Consider the following 22948-nt stretch of genomic DNA (forward strand, 5'->3'; position numbering starts at 1 on the left):
TTTATGGCAATCGCTCGCTCTTCTGTTGCCAGCCCAGAAATGACTGGATTTATTGAATCCAGTTTCACATCACACTCTGGCAAGTTGGGAAATCTCTGCACTGCTAGTCCAGGGCCATAACTAGTAAGAAATTACTTGCGATTTTCAAAGTACTCTGTGAAGTGTAGTCACTGTTGTAATGTAGGAAACGCAGCATCCAATTTCCACACAGCAAGATCCCACAAACAGCAATGTGATAATGACCAGATTTTATTTTTTACTGCTTAAAATATTCTACATTAGCAGAAAATCTGTGTCAAGTGTTGATGAAATAACAGCACCAGCCAGGTCCTGGTTTCCTCATCCTTTAATTGCAGTAATAGGATTGATACATCAACACAGTAAGATTCAGTGTGAATCCTGTTCAGTGAATAAAGCTAACTCGCCGCACCTCCCCCTTTACATGGGTGGGCAGCCTGTCTGTGCCAGTGCTCGGCACTGAAGCTTTCAATTCTAGGTCCCGTGATCTGCTACAGGCACCAAGCATTACCCCGGGGGCTGATAGATGCCCCAGAGTGTCGGTTATTCACTGAACAGTAACTGAAGAGAATGAGGTTAAATGTATAAATATCGAGGTATCCACGTGGAAGAGGCACGAGAGAGTCCGACTCACTAGTCGTGTCCTGCCACTGAGGATAGTCTTTGGAAGTTTTTTTTTTATAATATATTTACAAAATAGCTGCAACTGAAAATAGATCATTTGCTTTCTCTGTACAGAATGTTCATTTATAATTCTTTTTAAAAAAGGGAAAATTTAACATTGATAAAATATATTGGAAGTTACATTAAAAAAGTGACACCACTTCCCACCATGTCTAGGATTCCCTGTTGTGTCCAGAACACACTCCCTAACCTCCATCCAGGGTTGCTCCGGGTGTCTACAGTGCTCAATATCAGGGTCACTCACCCCTTTCGAAATCTTCCCAGAATAGAGGGTTTAAACTAGCCCTCTCCCCCAGGACTGGAACGAAGGTGGTTCCAGGTTATCTTCTACTTCCCCTCGAGTGATGATTAACACTGGCTGCCTCTCCAGCATCACTCGGGTGGGAGCAGACTGGGTACTTGACTGTGGGGGTGGGAAATTTGCAGTTTACAATGTTCAAGGCTGCCCAGCAGCCATTCTGTGCCCACAGTCTCTGGAGGTTTACGTGCTGCCCATCTCCAAACTCCTTTTCAACCCGTCTATGCTGGCGTTTGTGCTCCACACGAGCCTACTTCACCTAACCCCATCAGCACAACCTTCCATTCCCTTCTCCCTCATGTGCGTATCTGGCTTCCCCTTAAATGCATCTATGCTATTGACCTCAACCACTCTCCCTGTGGTTGTGAGTTCCACATGCTCACCACTTGTAGTATGGCAATAAGTTCTATGTAATTAAACATAGAAGGCAGGAGTCGGCCCCTCGAGCCTGCTCTGCCATTCAATGAGATCATGGCTGATCATCCAAATTCAGTACCCGGTCCCTGCTTTCTCCCCATATCCCTTGATCCCTTTAGCCTTAAGAAATATATCCAACTCTTTCTTGAATAACCTTTGACTCACCACGAAACACCTTTTGTTTAAACATGGCACGGCTGAGTCAGTCACTTCCCTTAATCTTCATACCTTCTCCTTTGACCATATTCACACACAGTAACATCCAGCCTGTGTGGGCACTGCCAGTTCAGACATGCTGGTATAGGGACCTCCCCACAGACACACACCCACCCACAAAAGTGCAACTGCGAGACTGAATGTCCTCAGATCTTTAACTGCGAGCCCCTCCTCTCACTGGGCAGGTACACCAGGGGTGGTGGGGGGGTGCAGAGTCCAGCTCCAGGGATCCAGCGTCTGCCAGAACATCACCAGCAGCAACAGTTTTGGAATTGCCTGCTCTGTTTGGACTAGGTAGTTTACTGTCACCTGTAGGATTCAGGCCCAAGCACAGCTCCGTACTGCAATGGGCAGACGGGTGGTGCTCGGAGGACTCCTGTGCTTGCTGACAGGCGGTTTTATATCGTCTGGTGTCCGAATGGAAAAGCACAGACCAAGGCTGAGGCAACGCACCCTCCTGGGAGCAGCACGGTGGAGGAATTGCTCTCAACTGATTCTACCCTGGATTCAGATTCATGGTTTACACCAGTTTTCAAAGTGGATTGAGTTCCTGCTCCGATTCTCCATTCTTGCTCGTTACTGGTTAGTATTTTCTTAGTCTAAAGAGATGATATCCAGTCCGTGGCTGGGGCCAGCTCCACCTACACTGCTCCCACTGCCCAGGGCTGCGGCCCCAGGGCGATTGTGCTGACTCTCTCTTGCAGCGTTGCTGGAGATGATGCTGCTGCTCCTGCTCACTGTCCCATGCACGCCACTCGACGGGCTGACAACAGGCTCCAGGAAATGCGGTGAGGAACTGAACTGGAAGAAGTGGCTGAGCGAGGAGCGCATGGCATCCTGCTCCTCAGAGGAGCTGTTGATAACTGAACTGTAATGCTGCAGGGAAACGGAGAACACGTAAGTGCCGAGACATTGTTAATGACCACGAATACTGCAACCGACACACCCTCCTCCTCCCTGCATTGCAATGAGGCTCCACACACCATCTCCAACTCACTGCTTCCCAGGACCTCAACACGGTGGGACTCCTTCAATCCACAGGCTTGTAAAACCGAAACTGATTCATGGAGCTTTACTCTGTATCTAACCCGTGCTGTACCTGCCCTGGGAGTGTTTGATGGGTCAGTGTAGAGGGAGCTTTACTCTGTATCTAACCCGTGCTGTACCTGCCCTGGGAGTGTTTGATGGGACAGTGTAGAGGGAGCTTTACTCTGTATCTAACCCGTGCTGTACCTGCCCTGGGAGTGTTTGATGGGACAGTGTAGAGGGAGCTTTACTCTGTATCTAACCCGTGCTGTCCCTGCCCTGGGAGTGTTTGATGGGACAGTGTAGAGGGAGCTTTACTCTGTATCTAACCCATGCTGTACCTGCCCTGGGAGTGTTTGATGGGACAGTGTAGAGGGAGCTTTACTCTGTATCTAACCCGTGCTGTACCTGCCCTGGGAGTGTTTGATGGGACTGTAGAGGGAGCTTTACTCTGTATCTAACCCGTGCTGTACCTGCCCTGGGAGTGTTTGATGGGACAGTGTAGAGGGAGCTTTACTCTGTATCTAACCCGTGCTGCACCTGCCCTGGGAGTGTTTGATGGGACAGTGTACAGGGAGCTTTACTCTGTATCTAACCCATGCTGTACCTGCCCTGGGAGTGTTTGATGGGACAGTGTAGAGGGAGCTTTACTCTGTATCTAACCCGTGCTGTACCTGCCCTGGGAGTGTTTGATGGGACAGTGTAGAGGGAGCTTTACTCTGTATCTAACCCGTGCTGTACCTGCCCTGGGAGTGTTTGATGGGACAGTGTAGAGGGAGCTTTACTCTGTATCTAACCCGTGCTGTACCTGCCCTGGGAGTGTTTGATGGGACAGTGTAGAGGGAGCTTTACTCTGTATCTAACCTGCCCTGGGAGTGTTTGATGGGACAGTGCAGAGGGAGCTTTACTCTGTATCTAACCCGTGCTGTACCTGCCCTGGGAGTGTTTGATCCGACAGTGTAGAGGGAGCTTTACTCAGTATCCAACCTGTGCTGTACCTGCCCTGGGAGTGTTTGATGGGACAGTGTAGAGGGAGTTTTACTCTGTATCTAACCTGCCCTGGGAGGGTTTGATGGGACAGTGTGGAGGGAGCTTTACTCTGTATCTAACCCCGTGCAGTCCCTGCCCTGGGAGTGTTTGATGGGACAGTGGAGAGGGAGCTTTACTCTGTATCTAACCTGCCCTGGGAGGGTTTGATGGGACAGTGTAGAGGGAGCTTTACTCTGTATCTAACCCCGTGCAGTCCCTGCCCTGGGAGTGTTTGATGGGACAGTGTAGAGGGAGCTTTACTCTGTATCTAACCCGTGCTGTACCTGCCCTGGGAGTGTTTGATGGGACAGTGTAGAGGGAGCTTTACTCTGTATCTAACCCGTGCTGTACCTGCCCTGGGAGGGTTTGATGGGACAGTGTAGAGGGAGCTTTACTCTGTATCTAACCTGCCCTGGGAGGGTTTGATGGGACAGTGTAGAGGGAGCTTTACTCTGTATCTAACCCGTGCTGTACCTGCCCTGGGAGGGTTTGATGGGACAGTGTAGAGGGAGCTTTACTCTGTATCTAACCCGTGCTGTACCTGCCCTGGGAGTGTTTGATGGGACAGTGTAGAGGGAGCTTTACTCTGTATCTAACCCGTGCTGTACCTGCCCTGGGAGTGTTTGATGGGACAGTGTAGAGGGAGCTTTACTCTGTATCTAACCTGTGCTGTACCTGCCCTGGGAGTGTTTGATGGGACAGTGCAGAGGGAGCTTTACTCTGTATCTAACCCCGTGCTGTACCTGCCCTGGGAGTGTTTGATGGGGACAGTGTAGAGCGAGCTTTACTCTGTATCTAACCTGCCCTGGGAGGGTTTGACGGGACAGTGTAGAGGGAGCTTTACTCTGTATCTAACCTGCCCTGGGAGGGTTTGACGGGACAGTGTAGAGGGAGCTTTACTCTGTATCTAACCTGCCCTGGGAGGGTTTGATGGGACAGTGTAGAGGGAGCTTTACTCTGTATCTAACCTGCCCTGGGAGGGTTTGATGGGACAGTGTAGAGGGAGCTTTACTCTGTATCTAACCCGTGCTGTACCTGCCCTGGGAGTGTTTGATGGGACAGTGTAGAGGGAGCTTTACTCTGTATCTAACCCGTGCTGTACCTGCCCTGGGAGGGTTTGACGGGACAGTGTAGAGGGAGCTTTACTCTGTATCTAACCTGCCCTGGGAGGGTTTGACGGGACAGTGTAGAGGGAGCTTTACTCTGTATCTAACCGGTGCTGTACCTGCCCTGGGAGGGTTTGATGGGACAGTGTAGAGGGAGCTTTACTCTGTATCTAACCCGTGCTGTACCTGCCCTGGGAGTGTTTGATGGGACAGTGTCGAGGGAGCTTTACTCTGTATCTAACCCGTGCTGTACCTGCCCTGGGAGGGTTTGACGGGACAGTGTAGAGGGAGCTTTACTCTGTATCTAACCTGCCCTGGGAGGGTTTGACGGGACAGTGTAGAGGGAGCTTTACTCTGTATCTAACCCGTGCTGTACCTGCCCTGGGAGGGTTTGACGGGACAGTGTAGAGGGAGCTTTACTCTGTATCTAACCCGTGCTGTCCCTGCCCTGGGAGTGTTTGACGGGACAGTGTAGAGGGAGCTTTACTCTGTATCTAACCCGTGCTGTACCTGCCCTGGGAGTGTTTGACGGGACAGTGTAGAGGGAGCTTTACTCTGTATCTAACCCGTGCTGTACCTGCCCTGAGAGTGTTTGATGGGACAGTGTAGAGGGAGCTTTACTCTGTATCTAACCCGTGCTGTACCTGCCCTGGGAGTGTTTGATGGGACAGTGCAGAGGGAGCTTTACTCTGTATCTAACCCGTGCTGTACCTGCCCTGGGAGTGTTTGATGGGACAGTGTAGAGGGAGCTTTACTCTGTATCTAACCCGTGCTGTCCCTGCCCTGGGAGTGTTTGATGGGACAGTGTAGAGGGAGCTTTACTCTGTATCTAACCCATGCTGTACCTGCCCTGGGAGTGTTTGATGGGACAGTGTAGAGGGAGCTTTACTCTGTATCTAACCCGTGCTGTACCTGCCCTGGGAGTGTTTGATGGGACTGTAGAGGGAGCTTTACTCTGTATCTAACCCGTGCTGCACCTGCCCTGGGAGTGTTTGATGGGACAGTGTACAGGGAGCTTTACTCTGTATCTAACCCATGCTGTACCTGCCCTGGGAGTGTTTGATGGGACAGTGTAGAGGGAGCTTTACTCTGTATCTAACCCGTGCTGTACCTGCCCTGGGAGTGTTTGATGGGACAGTGTAGAGGGAGCTTTACTCTGTATCTAACCCGTGCTGTACCTGCCCTGGGAGTGTTTGATGGGACAGTGTAGAGGGAGCTTTACTCTGTATCTAACCCGTGCTGTACCTGCCCTGGGAGTGTTTGATGGGACAGTGTAGAGGGAGCTTTACTCTGTATCTAACCTGCCCTGGGAGTGTTTGATGGGACAGTGCAGAGGGAGCTTTACTCTGTATCTAACCCGTGCTGTACCTGCCCTGGGAGTGTTTGATGGGACTGTAGAGGGAGCTTTACTCTGTATCTAACCCGTGCTGCACCTGCCCTGGGAGTGTTTGATGGGACAGTGTACAGGGAGCTTTACTCTGTATCTAACCCATGCTGTACCTGCCCTGGGAGTGTTTGATGGGACAGTGTAGAGGGAGCTTTACTCTGTATCTAACCCGTGCTGTACCTGCCCTGGGAGTGTTTGATGGGACTGTAGAGGGAGCTTTACTCTGTATCTAACCCGTGCTGCACCTGCCCTGGGAGTGTTTGATGGGACAGTGTACAGGGAGCTTTACTCTGTATCTAACCCATGCTGTACCTGCCCTGGGAGTGTTTGATGGGACAGTGTAGAGGGAGCTTTACTCTGTATCTAACCCGTGCTGTACCTGCCCTGGGAGTGTTTGATGGGACAGTGTAGAGGGAGCTTTACTCTGTATCTAACCCGTGCTGTACCTGCCCTGGGAGTGTTTGATGGGACAGTGTAGAGGGAGCTTTACTCTGTATCTAACCCGTGCTGTACCTGCCCTGGGAGTGTTTGATGGGACAGTGTAGAGGGAGCTTTACTCTGTATCTAACCCGTGCTGTACCTGCCCTGGGAGTGTTTGATGGGACAGTGTAGAGGGAGCTTTACTCTGTATCTAACCTGCCCTGGGAGTGTTTGATGGGACAGTGCAGAGGGAGCTTTACTCTGTATCTAACCCGTGCTGTACCTGCCCTGGGAGTGTTTGATCCGACAGTGTAGAGGGAGCTTTACTCAGTATCCAACCTGTGCTGTACCTGCCCTGGGAGTGTTTGATGGGACAGTGTAGAGGGAGTTTTACTCTGTATCTAACCTGCCCTGGGAGGGTTTGATGGGACAGTGTGGAGGGAGCTTTACTCTGTATCTAACCCCGTGCAGTCCCTGCCCTGGGAGTGTTTGATGGGACAGTGGAGAGGGAGCTTTACTCTGTATCTAACCTGCCCTGGGAGGGTTTGATGGGACAGTGTAGAGGGAGCTTTACTCTGTATCTAACCCCGTGCAGTCCCTGCCCTGGGAGTGTTTGATGGGACAGTGTAGAGGGAGCTTTACTCTGTATCTAACCCGTGCTGTACCTGCCCTGGGAGTGTTTGATGGGACAGTGTAGAGGGAGCTTTACTCTGTATCTAACCCGTGCTGTACCTGCCCTGGGAGGGTTTGATGGGACAGTGTAGAGGGAGCTTTACTCTGTATCTAACCTGCCCTGGGAGGGTTTGATGGGACAGTGTAGAGGGAGCTTTACTCTGTATCTAACCCGTGCTGTACCTGCCCTGGGAGGGTTTGATGGGACAGTGTAGAGGGAGCTTTACTCTGTATCTAACCCGTGCTGTACCTGCCCTGGGAGTGTTTGATGGGACAGTGTAGAGGGAGCTTTACTCTGTATCTAACCCGTGCTGTACCTGCCCTGGGAGTGTTTGATGGGACAGTGTAGAGGGAGCTTTACTCTGTATCTAACCTGTGCTGTACCTGCCCTGGGAGTGTTTGATGGGACAGTGCAGAGGGAGCTTTACTCTGTATCTAACCCCGTGCTGTACCTGCCCTGGGAGTGTTTGATGGGGACAGTGTAGAGCGAGCTTTACTCTGTATCTAACCTGCCCTGGGAGGGTTTGACGGGACAGTGTAGAGGGAGCTTTACTCTGTATCTAACCTGCCCTGGGAGGGTTTGACGGGACAGTGTAGAGGGAGCTTTACTCTGTATCTAACCTGCCCTGGGAGGGTTTGATGGGACAGTGTAGAGGGAGCTTTACTCTGTATCTAACCTGCCCTGGGAGGGTTTGATGGGACAGTGTAGAGGGAGCTTTACTCTGTATCTAACCCGTGCTGTACCTGCCCTGGGAGTGTTTGATGGGACAGTGTAGAGGGAGCTTTACTCTGTATCTAACCCGTGCTGTACCTGCCCTGGGAGGGTTTGACGGGACAGTGTAGAGGGAGCTTTACTCTGTATCTAACCTGCCCTGGGAGGGTTTGACGGGACAGTGTAGAGGGAGCTTTACTCTGTATCTAACCGGTGCTGTACCTGCCCTGGGAGGGTTTGATGGGACAGTGTAGAGGGAGCTTTACTCTGTATCTAACCCGTGCTGTACCTGCCCTGGGAGTGTTTGATGGGACAGTGTCGAGGGAGCTTTACTCTGTATCTAACCCGTGCTGTACCTGCCCTGGGAGGGTTTGACGGGACAGTGTAGAGGGAGCTTTACTCTGTATCTAACCTGCCCTGGGAGGGTTTGACGGGACAGTGTAGAGGGAGCTTTACTCTGTATCTAACCCGTGCTGTACCTGCCCTGGGAGGGTTTGACGGGACAGTGTAGAGGGAGCTTTACTCTGTATCTAACCCGTGCTGTCCCTGCCCTGGGAGTGTTTGACGGGACAGTGTAGAGGGAGCTTTACTCTGTATCTAACCCGTGCTGTACCTGCCCTGGGAGTGTTTGACGGGACAGTGTAGAGGGAGCTTTACTCTGTATCTAACCCGTGCTGTACCTGCCCTGAGAGTGTTTGATGGGACAGTGTAGAGGGAGCTTTACTCTGTATCTAACCCGTGCTGTACCTGCCCTGGGAGTGTTTGATGGGACAGTGTAGAGGGAGCTTTACTCTGTATCTAACCCGTGCTGTACCTGCCCTGGGAGTGTTTGATGGGACAGTGTAGAGGGAGCTTTACTCTGTATCTAACCCGTGCTGTACCTGCCCTGGGAGTGTTTGATGGGACAGTGTAGAGGGAGCTTTACTCTGTATCTAACCCGTGCTGTACCTGCCCTGGGAGTGTTTGATGGGACAGTGTAGAGGGAGCTTTACTCTGTATCTAACCCGTGCTGTACCTGCCCTGGGAGTGTTTGATGGGACAGTGTAGAGGGAGCTTTACTCTGTATCTAACCCGTGCTGTACCTGCCCTGGGAGTGTTTGATGGGACAGTGTAGAGGGAGCTTTACTCTGTATCTAACCGGTGTTTCTGACCTAGAGTGACTGGTGCCCGTACTGCAAACATACAATAATGGAAAGACCTCCTGGTCCACACAGTTGCAATGCCCCGTGCTTTACAATACAGGCACTGCCCACCCACCTGGAGCCACGTGATCGAGAGCCGACAGCATGTCCCACGCGCCACTGTTCCCTGGAAAGAGTAACTGCAGAGTTCTGCTCTCTTTACAAAGCACAACCACCGCCCCCGGTCCTGCCCAATGTAACTGGTTTACACAATCTATTCCCTTCATTATTTTATAAACATCGATTACATCAGCCCCGAGTCTGTGCTTCTCTGAAGTGTAGAGAGCCCGCTCGTGAGCCTAACCTGTAATAGAGTTACAATGCTGTTTAAATCCCAACCAACATCCTCAATGTGCAGAAAAAACATAACGGTTACAAAAATACAAAGCAGCATGGCCATTAATTGCACTGACCTGACTATCGGCTTGCAAGAAGGAAAATAAATCTAAACCTGTAAGAAACAGACAGAAACAAAGAGTCAGAATCTTCATCATTACCCCAGGCACTGCGGGGGGGGGGGGGGGGGGGAGACACTGGGGAGGGTGGAGACAGACACTGGGGAGGGTGAGGGACGGCAGGTGGTCCGGGGGGACCGTCAGCCAGTCAGAGTCTTCAGGGCGCGAGAGGAGAAAATTGGAAAATGAAAGCAAGTTACCTTGAATGTCAGAAGGCAGCGGGGGCATGTGGTAGGAGAGGTGGTATTCCGGGATGGAGAGAGAGGAGAGGTAGTCTGTGGAAACTCCAGTTAGAGCAGGACTTTGAAGCATCGGAGGCAGCTGGTGAAGGTTCAGCAATCTGTGGAGGTTTTACATTAAACATGAATTAGACTTGCATCCATCCAACTACAGCTGTACTGGGAATAGACTGGGAGGCTGGGGTACTGTGTACGGGGAATAGACTGGGGGAGGTCGGGGCTGGGTATTGTGTACGGGGAATAGACTGGGGGAGGCCGGGGCTGGGGTATTGTGTACAGGGAATAGACTGGGGGAGGTCGGGGCTGGGTATTGTGTACAGGGAATAGACTGGGGGAGGCCGGGGCTGGGGTATTGTGTACGGGGAATAGACTGGGGGAGGCCGGGGCTAGGGTATTGTGTACGGGGAATAGACTGGGGGAGGGCGGGGCTGGGGTATTGTGTACGGGGAATAGACTGGGGGAGGGCGGGGCTGGGGTATTGTGTACGGGGAATAGACTGGGGGAGGTCGGGGCTGGGTATTGTGTACGGGGAATAGACTGGGGGAGGCCGGGGCTGGGGTATTGTGTACGGGGAATAGACTGGGGGAGGCCGGGGCTAGGGTATTGTGTACAGGGAATAGACTGGGGCGGGGCTGGGGTATTGTGTACGGGGAATAGACTGTGGGAGGTCGGGGCTGGGTATTGTGTACGGGGAATAGACTGGGGGAGGGCGGGGCTGGGGTATTGTGTACAGGGAATAGACTGGGGGAGGGCGGGGCTGGGGTATTGTGTACGGGGAATAGACTGGGGGAGGGCGGGGCTGGGGTATTGTGTACAGGGAATAGACTGGGGGAGGGCGGGGCTGGGGTATTGTGTACAGGGAATAGACTGGGGGAGGTCGGGGCTGGGTATTGTGTACGGGGAATAGACTGGGGGAGGGCGGGGCTGGGGTATTGTGTACGGGGAATAGACTGGGGGAGGGCGGGGCTGGGGTATTGTGTACAGGGAATAGACTGGGGGAGGGCGGGGCTGGGGTATTGTGTACGGGGAATAGACTGGGGGAGGCCGGGGCTGGGGTATTGTGTACAGGGAATAGACTGGGGGAGGCCGGGGCTGGGGTATTGTGTACAGGGAATAGACTGGGCCGGGGCTGGGGTATTGTGTACAGGGAATAGACTGGGGGAGGCCGGGGCTGGGGTATTGTGTACAGGGAATAGACTGGGGCGGGGCTGGGGTATTGTGTACAGGGAATAGACTGGGGGAGGGCGGGGCTGGGGTATTGTGTACAGGGAATAGACTGGGGGAGGGCGGGGCTGGGGTATTGTGTACGGGGAATAGACTGTGGGAGGTCGGGGCTGGGGTATTGTGTACAGGGAATAGACTGGGGGAGGGCGGGGCTGGGGTATTGTGTACGGGGAATAGACTGTGGGAGGTCGGGGCTGGGTATTGTGTACGGGGAATAGACTGGGGGAGGGCGGGGCTGGGGTATTGTGTACGGGGAATAGACTGGGGGAGGGTGGGGCTGGTGTATTGTGTACGGGGAATAGACTGGGGGAGGGCGGGGCTGGTGTATTGTGTACGGGGAATAGACTGTGGGAGGTCGGGGCTGGGTATTGTGTACGGGGAATAGACTGGGGAGGGCGGGGCTGGGGTATTGTGTACAGGGAATAGACTGGGGGAGGGCGGGGCTGGGGTATTGTGTACGGGGAATAGACTGGGGGAGGGCGGGGCTGGGGTATTGTGTACGGGGAATAGACTGGGGGAGGCCGGGGCTGGGGTATTGTGTACGGGGAATAGACTGGGGGAGGGCGGGGCTGGGGTATTGTGTACGGGGAATAGACTGGGGGAGGGCGGGGCTGGGGTATTGTGTACAGGGAATAGACTGGGGGAGGGCGGGGCTGGGGTATTGTGTACGGGGAATAGACTGGGGGAGGCCGGGGCTGGGGTATTGTGTACGGGGAATAGACTGTGGGAGGTCGGGGCTGGGGTATTGTGTACAGGGAATAGACTGGGGGAGGGCGGGGCTGGGGTATTGTGTACGGGGAATAGACTGTGGGAGGTCGGGGCTGGGGTATTGTGTACAGGGAATAGACTGGGGGAGGGCGGGGCTGGGGTATTGTGTACGGGGAATAGACTGTGGGAGGTCGGGGCTGGGTATTGTGTACGGGGAATAGACTGGGGGAGGGCGGGGCTGGGGTATTGTGTACGGGGAATAGACTGGGGGAGGGTGGGGCTGGTGTATTGTGTACGGGGAATAGACTGGGGGAGGGCGGGGCTGGTGTATTGTGTACGGGGAATAGACTGTGGGAGGTCGGGGCTGGGTATTGTGTACGGGGAATAGACTGGGGAGGGCGGGGCTGGGGTATTGTGTACGGGGAATAGACTGGGGGAGGGTGGGGCTGGTGTATTGTGTACGGGGAATAGACTGGGGGAGGGCGGGGCTGGGGTATTGTGTACGGGGAATACGATGTAGACATAGAAATAGGGCGGGGGGACTGTGATATGCTCGAACATATTAACATCGAGAGGGAGGAGGTATTGGCGGTTTTAGCTGGCCTAAAAATGGATAAATCCCCAGGCCCGGACGAAATGTATCCCAGGCTGCTGTGTGAGGCAAAGGAAGAGATTGCGGGGGCTCTAACACATATATTCAGGACCTCTCTGGCCACAGGGGATGTGCCAGAGGACTGGAGAACCGCTAATGTAGTACCATTATTCAAGAAGGGAAGTAGGGAAAAACCGGGGAACTACAGGCCAGTGAGCCTAACATCAGTGGTAGGAAAATTATTGGAAAAAATTTTGAGGGACAAAATTTGTCTCCACTTGGAGAGGCAAGGATTAATCAGGGATAGTCAACATGGCTTTGTCAAGGGAAGATCATGTCTGACTAATTTGATTGAATTTTTTGAGGGGGTGACTAGGTGTGTGGATGAGGGTAACGCAGTGGATGTGGTATACATGGATTTCAGTAAGGCCTTCGATAAAGTCCCGCACAGGAGACTGGTCAAGAAGGTAAGAGCCCATGGAATCCAGGGTGCCTTGGCACATTGGATACAAAACTGGCTCAGTGGCAGAAGGCAGAGGGTGATGGTCGAAGGTTGTTTTTGTGACTGGAAGCCTGTGGCCAGTGGGATACCACAGGGATCGGTGCTGGGTCCCTTGCTGTTTGTGGTCTACATTAATGACTTGGATATGAATGTAAAAGGTATGATCAGTAAGTTCACGGATGATACAAAAATTGGTAGGGTGGTAAATAGCGAGGAGGGTAGCCTCAGTCTGCAGGACGATATAGATGGGTTGGTCAGATGGGCGGAACAGTGGCAAATGGAATTTAACCCGGAAAAGTGCGAGGTGATGCACTTTGGGGGGACTAACAAGGCAAGGGAATACACTATGAATGGTAAGACCCTAGGCAAGACGGAGGGTCAGAGGGATCTGGGTGTGCAGGTACACAGATCCCTGAAGGCGGCGGAACAGGTGGATAAGGTGGTAAAAAAGGCATATGGGATACTTGCCTTCATTAGCCGAGGCATAGAATATAAGAGCAAGGAGGTTATGATGGAGCTGTATAAAACACTGGTTAGGCCACAGCTGGAATACTGTGTGCAGTTCTAGTCGCCACACTACAGGAAGGATGTGAACGCTTTGGAGAGGGTGCAGAGGAGATTCACCAGGATGTTACCAGGGCTGGAGCGCTTCAGCTATGAAGAGAGACTGGGCAGATTGGGTTTGTTTTCCTTGGAGCAGAGGAGGCTGAGGGGGGACATGATTGAGGTGTACAAAATTATGAGGGGGATGGATACTGAGGAGCTTTTTCCCTTAGTAGAAGGGTCAATAACTAGGGGGCATAGATTCAAGGTAAAGGGCGGGAGGTTTAGAGGGGATTTGAGAAAGAACTTTTTCACCCAGAGGTTGGTTGGAGTCTGGAACTCACTGCCTGAAAGGGTTGTGGAGGCAGGAACCCTCACAACATTTAAGAAGCATTTGGATAAGCACTTGAAATGCCATAACATACAAGGCTACGGACCAAATGCTGGAATATGGGATTAGACAGGGCTTGATGGCCGGCACGGACACGATGGGCCGAAGGGCCTCTATCCGTGCTGTATAACTATGACTCTAATAGACTGGGGGAGGGCGGGTTTGGGGTACTGTGTACGGGGAATAGACTGGGGGAGGGCGGGTCTGGGGTATTGTGTACGGGGAATAGATTGGGGGAGGGTAGGCTGGGGTATTGTGTACGGGGAATAGACTGGGGGAGGGCGGGGCTGGGGTATTGTGTACGGGGAATAGACTGGGGGAGGGCGGGGCTGGGGTATTGTGTACGAGGAATAGACTGTGGGAGGGCGGGGCTGGTGTATTGTGTACGGGGAATAGACTGGGGGAGGGCGGGGCTGGGGTATTGTGTACGGGGAATAGACTGGGGGAGGGCGGGGCTGGGGTATTGTGTACGGGGAATAGACTGGGGGAGGGCGGGGCTGGGGTATTGTGTACGGGGAATAGACTGGGGGAGGGCGGGGCTGGGGTATTGTGTACGGGGAATAGATTGGGGGAGGGTAGGCTGGGGTATTGTGTACGGGGAATAGACTGGGGGAGGGCGGGGCTGGGGTATTGTGTACGGGGAATAGACTGGGGAGGGCGGGGCTGGGGTATTGTGTACGGGGAATAGACTGGGGGAGGGCGGGGCTGGGGTATTGTGTACGGGGAATAGACTGGGGGAGGGCGGGGCTGGGGTATTGTGTACGAGGAATAGACTGTGGGAGGGCGGGGCTGGGGTATTGTGTACGGGGAATAGACTGGGGGAGGGCGGGCTGGGGTATTGTGTACGGGGAATAGACTGGGGGAGGGCGGGGCTGGGGTATTGTGTACGGGGAATAGACTGGGGGAGGGCGGGGCTGGGGTATTGTGTACGGGGAATAGACTGGGGGAGGGCGGGGCTGGGGTATTGTGTACGGGGAATAGACTGGGGGAGGGCGGGGCTGGGGTATTGTGTACGGGGAATAGACTGGGGGAGGGCGGGCTGGGGTATTGTGTACGGGGAATAGACTGGGGGAGGGCGAGGCTGGGGTATTGTGTACGGGGAATAGACTGGGGGAGGGCGGGGCTGGGGTATTGTGTACGGAGAATAGACTGTGGGAGGCCAGGACTGTTTATTTTGACTCTCCCAGGAGATTGCATGGCTGCTGATGGCAGGGGGTGTCTGATCATCACACACGCATGACACAGGCGTGATGGAGCAGATTATTCCCATATGTTCATGACCCCTGCTGGAAGGTGCACGTGTGAGGGGGCGGGGCAGGGACAGGAGGTGGGGGGGGGGGGGGGGTGGGGGTGGGGGCGGTGAGGTGGCCCTGATGCTCAAATAGCCAGTCGACACTGGGAGAGTGCCTGGTGGTCCTGGCATGTAATCCAACATCTTCAGGAAGTTGGTTAGTCACCGGAGACAGATGGCAGATGCTGGAACTTAAACCCGGAGAGAAATTTCACGGTGAATTACTTTGACAATGAACTTACTGCTTGTTGAAAGACGACAGGTGTGTGGGGGTCACAGCGCGACAGTGTCTCTTCACTGGAGGCTCCTCTTCATCTGAGGAGCTGTCTAATGTGAGGTCGATCACCTCAGCATTGGTGCTGCTTCGGGTGCAATACTTCGCTCGCGAGGAGGACTCCTTGTACATCGTGCTGGCTGGAAGAACAATATACGTCACTGTCGGCGTAGCCAACTTTCTCCCAACACTTCACCTCCTGGAGGCACTGACTCTGGCACCGTCAGTAACCCTCCCGTCCCTCTCCCGGAGGCACAGACAGTGACCTTCCCGTCCCTCTCCTGGAGGCAGAGAGTCTGGCCAGGAACAGTGACCCTCCCGTCCCTCTCCCGGAGGCAGAGAGTCTGGCCAGGAACAGTGACCCTCCCGTCCCTCTCCCGGAGGCAGAGAGTCTGGCCAGGAACAGTGACCCTCCCGTCCCTCTCCCGGAGGCAGAGAGTCTGGCCAGGAACAGTGACCCTCCCGTCCCTCTCCCGGAGGCACCGACAGTGACCTTCCCGTCCCTCTCCCGGAGGCACCGACAGTGACCTTCCCGTCCCTCTCCCGGAGGCACTGACTCTGGCCAGGAACAGTGACCCTCCCGTCCCTCTCCCGGAGGCACTGACTCTGGCCAGGAACAGTGACCCTCCCGTCCCTCTCCCGGAGGCACTGACTCTGGCCAGGAACAGTGACCCTCCCGTCCCTCTCCCGGAGGCACCGACTCTGGCCAGGAACAGTGACCCTCCCGTCCCTCTCCCGGAGGCACTGACTCTGGCCAGGAACAGTGACCCTCCCGTCCCTCTCCCGGAGGCACTGACTCTGGCCAGGAACAGTGACCCTCCCGTCCCTCTCCCGGAGGCACCAAGTCCGGCCAGGAACAGTGACCCTCCCGTCCCTCTCCCGGAGGCACAGACTCTGGCCAGGAACAGTGACCCCTCCCGTCCCTCTCCCGGAGGCACTGACTCTGGCCAGGAACAGTGACCCTCCCGTCCCTCTCCCGGAGGCACTGACTCTGGCCAGGAACAGTGACCCTCCCGTCCCTCTCCCGGAGGCACCAAGTCCGGCCAGGAACAGTGACCCTCCCGTCCCTCTCCCGGAGGCACTGACTCTGGCCAGGAACAGTGACCCTCCCGTCCCTCTCCCGGAGGCACTGACTCTGGCCAGGAACAGTGACCCTCCCGTCCCTCTCCCGGAGGCACTGACTCTGGCCAGGAACAGTGACCCTCCCGTCCCTCTCCCGGAGGCACCAAGTCCGGCCAGGAACAGTGACCCTCCCGTCCCTCTCCCGGAGGCACTGACTCTGGCCAGGAACAGTGACCCTCCCGTCCCTCTCCCGGAGGCACCAAGTCTGGCCAGGAACAGTGACCCTCCTGTCCCTCTCCCGGAGGCACTGACTCTGGCCAGGAACAGTGACCCTCCCGTCCCTCTCCCGGAGGCACTGACTCTGGCCAGGAACAGTGACCCTCCCGTCCCTCTCCCGGAGGCACTGACTCTGGCCAGGAACAGTGACCCTCCCGTCCCTCTCCCGGAGGCACTGACTCTGGCCAGGAACAGTGACCCTCCCGTCCCTCTCCCGGAGGCACCAAGTCTGGCCAGGAACAGTGACCCTCCCGTCCCTCTCCCGGAGGCACCAAGTCTGGCCAGGAACAGTGACCCTCCCGTCCCTCTCCCGGAGGCACTGACTCTGGCCAGGAACAGTGACCCTCCCGTCCCTCTCCCGGAGGCACTGACTCTGGCCAGGAACAGTGACCCTCCCGTCCCTCTCCCGGAGGCACCAAGTCTGGCCAGGAACAGTGACCCTCCCGTCCCTCTCCCGGAGGCACCAAGTCTGGCCAGGAACAGTGACCCTCCCGTCCCTCTCCCGGAGGCAGAGAGTCTGGCCAGGAACAGTGACCCTCCCGTCCCTCTCCCGGTGGCACCAAGTCTGGCCAGGAACAGTGACCCTCCCGTCCCTCTCCTGGAGGCACAGACTCTGGCCAGGAACAGTGACCCTCCCGTCCCTCTCCCGGAGGCACAGACTCTGGCCAGGAACAGTGACCCTCCCGTCCCTCTCCCGGAGGCACTGACTCTGGCCAGGAACAGTGACCCTCCCGTCCCTCTCCCGGAGGCACAGACTCTGGCCAGGAACAGTGACAGTGACCCTCCCGTCCCTCTCCCGGAGGCACCGACTCTGGCCAGGAACAGTGACCCTCCCGTCCCCTCTCCCGGAGGCACCGACTCTGGCCAGGAACAGTGACCCTCCCGTCCCTCTCTCGGAGGCACTGACTCTGGCCAGGAACAGTGACCCTCCCGTCCCTCTCCCGGAGGCACTGACTCTGGCCAGGAACAGTGACCCTCCCGTCCCTCTCCTGGAGGCACCAAGTCTGGCCAGGAACAGTGACCCTCCCGTCCCTCTCCCGGAGGCACCAAGTCTGGCCAGGAACAGTGACCCTCCCATCCCTCTCCCGGAGGCACTGACTCTGGCCAGGAACAGTGACCCTCCCGTCCCTCTCCCGGAGGCACTGACTCTGGCCAGGAACAGTGACCCTCCCGTCCCTCTCCCGGAGGCACCAAGTCTGGCCAGGAACAGTGACCCTCCCGTCCCTCTCCTGGAGGCACCGACTCTGGCCAGGAACAGTGACCCTCCCGTCCCTCTCCCGGAGGCACCAAGTCTGGCCAGGAACAGTGACCCTCCCGTCCCTCTCCCGGAGGCACCAAGTCTGGCCAGGAACAGTGACCCTCCCGTCCCTCTCCTGGAGGCACCAACTCTGGCCAGGAACAGTGACCCTCCCGTCCCTCTCCTGGAGGCACTGACTCTGGCCAGGAACAGTGACCCTCCCGTCCCTCTCCCGGGGGCACCAAGTCTGGCCAGGAACAGTGACCCTCCCGTCCCTCTCCTGGAGGCACTGACTCTGGCCAGGAACAGTGACCCTCCCGTCCCTCTCCCGGAGGCACCAAGTCTGGCCAGGAACAGTGACCCTCCCGTCCCTCTCCCGGAGGCACCAACTCTGGCCAGGAACAGTGACCCTCCCGTCCCTCTCCCAGAGGCACCAAGTCTGGCCAGGAACAGTGACCCTCCCGTCCCTCTCCCGGAGGCACCAAGTCTGGCCAGGAACAGTGACCCTCCCGTCCCTCTCCCAAGTGACCACTGTTCATGTGTGAGCAAAGACAACAGTGGGAATAATCAGAAGGCTGTTGAATTGCAGACAGCTTCACAGTCACACCCAATATTATCCTTACTCAATGTCCACATTCACACACAATGCTCTAGTGATCAGAAGCTACCCTCAGGCCCCCTGGACCCTCACCGTAGTACATCCCCTGACCCCTAACCCCCTTACCTTAGCGGTTGGTCGGCCCTCTCTGCCCCCGACCCTTGCTGCCCCCTTACCCTCGCTGTAGGAAGAAGTCCAATAGGGCTCTTGCTTCACTCTCTTTGGTTGCATTGGGCTCCAGGACCCGTCCTCCTTGAACAGGATCTCGTCGCAGTGTGTGCACGAGTTGAGGATTTCCATGAAGAGTCTGTGGACAGAGAGACAGCGCTGAAACAGCAGGTTCGGGGGGGGGGGCGGTGAGAGAAGAGGGCAGAAAGGGGAAGGGTGAGAGCGGTAGGGCGGGGAAGAGGGGGCAAAAGAGAGGCGTCCTATACCCGTCAATGATCAGGTTCTCATAAGGTGCTTTCTTGTCACAAACGGGGCAAACCCATGTGGCCTTCTTCTCGTTCATCTGTAGGTAGAGCGCGGCATCGAAGCACTGCAGGTGAGTGCAGGTCATCGCACGGCAGGGCACTGACAACCTCATCTTTCCCAGCTGTACAAACAAACAAGACTATTAGTCTGAGTCACTCAAAAACTTCCTTCCAAATTATAAATTGTATATCGCTCGTCTGGCATCGGGCCGACAGATACACCTCAGTCCTTGCTCTCACCCCAATACTCGGTGCTGCGTCTGGGGTGCCAGACTCAGTAAACCGAACAGAAACTGCCTTCAGCAGCAAGGCGTGGCCGAGTGCCCGAGGAGCAATGTGTTGAGCTGAACTGTGCGTAAATCGCCTCCATCTCGCAGGAAATAGCTCACCGTGACTGACTAAAACCGGTCGCACCGAGTTACAAACACTCGCTCACTGATTCCAGCTGGGAAGGCTCCAAGTCAACAATCAAATGTAGACAAAAAATGTACATTTCGGTCAGTTACAAAAAGATGAGCAAAGCCCCTGGTGCCCATCAGTCCTCACCCAGTGTGTGAAACGGTGCAACCTCGTCCCCACACTCTCCAAACACCCACTCCTATTTCTTATGTTCTTATGTATTTTTTGATAAACAAAGCCTGATTTGTATATTAAATGGCTCTCCACCTGCTATGGAATAAATGAGCTATTGCAAAGGTACGCACTGGGCAGATGAGCGAAACGCGTAAACTCGTCGTGGCGATCTCGCTGTCGGGATCTGCTGTCAGCTTCTCTTTGACTGTAATAAAGATAAAGAAACGAGAGTTCAGTCCCAATACAGACCACACCCCGAATAACCCACCAGCAAAGATTCTCTGTTGGTGTCACCGCCTTCCAGTAGCTCGCTGTCCGCCTGGGGGGGGCGTAGACAGTGAATGCCAACAGGACTTTGGGGACATCGCAGGCAAACCCAGTGTCCACACACAGGTACTTCCCAGCAAGGGTCAATGGATAGGGATCAGGAGCAGGAATCCTGGTTGGTTTCTCCCCTCATTAACCCAACACCCCACCTGAGAAACACACGGTTTCTGAAGGTACTTCTCTCGATTTTCCCAGGTTCGAGTGGAACAGAACAGCTGTAGCTCGACAACGGACGTGCGGGACCCTGGCTTACTCTCCAACACCAGATCTTCACTAGCATCTCCCACAGGATCTCCAGGAGGTACCCAGGACATGAACCCAGAACCAGAGTCCAGGCCCCACCATAGCAATTAAATTATCACAGGTAAAAATACAGCACGACACAGCAACTCTAAAGAGTTTAAGGAAGAAATGAAGGGGATTTGTTACCCTGGAGACTGGCTGCCCCCTGCTCCCCACAGTAAACAGCGTTGCCTCTCTGAAGAAACACAAAGAGAAGCAATATCTAATGGCTGGCTCAGGAATTCCCACAGTAATCAGTCCCACTAACACTTCACTGCACAATACAGGCCAGTTTCTATTTATAGTTGTTTTATTATTAGTTTCCTCTCAAGTCCCATCCGAATTCAAACCCACACTCCCCAGCCACCAGGCTCAGAGTCACTGTGCTAATAGGCCAGCCAGATCAGGCACTCTGCCTCTCTCCCAGGACCCTCCTGCTCACAATCCCCGCGAGGCTATGCCGAGACCACCGTGTGGTTTGAATACGTGCCATGCAGCAGCAGGCCTCCTTACAGTGCTGAGAAAGCAGTGAATGCCACGCGAGAGCGGGCACGGACACTTGCTGGGGCACAGCTCCCCCCAGTGTCCGAGAGCCTGGACGCTGAGCACTGGCGGATTTGTGACTGTAGGACGCACTGTGACTGGGCCAGATCCTGTCCGTACCGGGGATGGCTAGTGACCAGGAGCAGGAGATTCCCCATCCCCAGCCCAGGGACACTCAGGCTAATGGTAGATCCCTACTGTTGCTCCAGCAAGCCGAGCACAGACTGGGAAAAGGAGTTGGGATGTTCCTGGTCCGTGTGGATCAGGACCCCAGTGATCACCGTGTGCTTACCACAGAGCCGTTGGGCAGCGAGATAATCACAGAAGGAAATACTTGGGGAAAATATCTCCCACAGGGAGGGGAACCCAAGTGCACAGGTCATTTTTTGAAACTGATGTTTGAAGAGAGCAGCACTGGTGGTGACGGCAGTTCACGTTAAGTGTGATGGACCCCACCCATCGCGCTTACTCAAGGCCCGTGAGTGGTCCGGGTTTCGGATCCCCTTGGTTCGCAGTCTTTGCAGTAGCGTTGCCGACGTCAGCTGCTTGACCAGATACACCGAAACAGAGTAATTCTGTTCAAAAAGAGAGAGAGATCGTCAGCCAAGAGCCAGAGTCTTCACAGAACTCAAAGCAACTAGAGTGTGAGCACTATTGATGACTGATGGTCAGCCTGAAGCCAGGAGGACTCACCCTGCCATACTCGGAGGACCAGTTAACAGTGATCATGTTGGGGATGGTTGCCGTGAGCTTGACGAGCGAAGTAACATTGACTGGGCGACTGGGCCGCTTTGGCTCCACTCCATTTTTAGTGGGTGGAAGATATCCCTGGAAAGAGAGAGGCAACTGAACACGAGGGCTTTCAGGAGCAAAACGGCAACTGAACACAAAGAACACGCCATGAAGTCCAAAAAGCTTGTCTCCTTTCCAGAGACCAGCCTCACCACAAGCCGAGTCACTAATTACAGGAAACTCTCGATTTACTGGCACCTAAATAACCGGAAACATTCAGGAGTCGGTTCAGGTAAGTTTTACTTCATATTAGTGGCCGTTCCTGGATCTGTGGCCGTGTAACCGGGGTTCCTGCACCTGTTGCTATGCAACAGGGACGCCTGGATCTGTGGCCGTGTACGGGGCTCTTGTACCTTTTACTATACCCCTCTGTAATCCGGACTTTTTGATAAACCGGCAAACGCCGATGTCGGATAAAAAAAAAGTTTCCTGTAAATGGATCCTTCACTTTCCAGAAACTCATCAAATCATCCCTTGAAAGCTTCACCCCCCCCAATGGCTCAGCGAGTTCATTAACTGAGAAGATCCCGAGCTCTATCCATGTCTGTATTGGCTTAGCCCATTGTTCAGCTTCAAGAGCAACTTGCTTTGAACTTGACAAGGGTTTTCAGGGAACCAGACCCTGCTCAAAGGCAAACGAAGATTTGACTCGGTCAACATTCTGGAACACTTACCGGTAAAGGGCACAGCTTCCCATTGACTTTCACAAATAAATTAGGAGGAAAGTAATCCTCCTGAGGGCAGCTGGTCTCACACAAGCAAAACCTGCGGAGAAAGATTCCGAGTCACTAAATAATGCAGCAACATTCCCCTCCCCACCCCCCCAACCCTTAATACAATCCCCCAACCCTGAATACCACACGTCCAACGCCCCCAACCCTGAATACCACACGTCCAACGCCCCCAACCCTGAATACCACACGTCCAACGCCCCCAATCCTGAATACCACACGTCCAACACCCCCAACCCTGAATACCACACGTCCAACACCCCCAACCCTGAATACCACACGTCCAACGCCCCAACCCTGAATACCACACGTCCAACGCCCCCAACCCTGAATACCACACGTCCAACGCCCCAACCCTGAATACCACACGTCCAACGCCCCCAACCCTGAATACCACACGTCCAACGCCCCCAACCCTGAATACCACACGTCCAACGCCCCCAACCCTGAATACCACACGTCCAACGCCCCCAATCCTGAATACCACACGTCCAACGCCCCAACCCTGAATACCACACGTCCAACGCCCCCAACCCTGAATACCACACGTCCAACGCCCCAACCCTGAATACCACACGTCCAACACCCCCAACCCTGAATACCACACGTCCAGCACCCCCAACCCTGAATACCACACGTCCAACACCCCAACCCTGAATACCACACGTC

The 22948-nt window shown here is 54.8% G+C and overlaps 1 protein-coding gene across 1 annotated transcript in view; it reads right to left on the reverse strand.

The window, feature by feature from the left end:
* Positions 1 to 328: 328 nt before the first annotated feature.
* LOC147086368 (E3 SUMO-protein ligase PIAS3-like) overlaps positions 329 to 22948 on the reverse strand; it is a 28954-nt gene continuing 6334 nt past the window's right edge. The window contains exons 2-11 of the mRNA XM_085978427.1: positions 22223 to 22313; positions 21450 to 21584; positions 21226 to 21331; positions 19736 to 19809; positions 18993 to 19153; positions 18735 to 18865; positions 15354 to 15525; positions 9822 to 9961; positions 9580 to 9617; positions 329 to 2509 (exon numbers count right to left, since the gene is read on the reverse strand). Of these exons, the coding sequence (XP_085834553.1) occupies positions 2228 to 2509; positions 9580 to 9617; positions 9822 to 9961; positions 15354 to 15525; positions 18735 to 18865; positions 18993 to 19153; positions 19736 to 19809; positions 21226 to 21331; positions 21450 to 21485 (1140 nt within the window). The 5' untranslated portion in view covers positions 21486 to 21584; positions 22223 to 22313 and the 3' untranslated portion in view covers positions 329 to 2227. The remainder of the gene's footprint in view (positions 2510 to 9579; positions 9618 to 9821; positions 9962 to 15353; positions 15526 to 18734; positions 18866 to 18992; positions 19154 to 19735; positions 19810 to 21225; positions 21332 to 21449; positions 21585 to 22222; positions 22314 to 22948) is intronic.

This window comes from Somniosus microcephalus, unplaced genomic scaffold (genome assembly GCF_052327205.1).
Source record: "Somniosus microcephalus isolate GS21.2 unplaced genomic scaffold, FLI_Smic_1.0 unresolved_chr7, whole genome shotgun sequence".
Taxonomy (NCBI): Eukaryota; Metazoa; Chordata; class Chondrichthyes; order Squaliformes; family Somniosidae; genus Somniosus; species Somniosus microcephalus.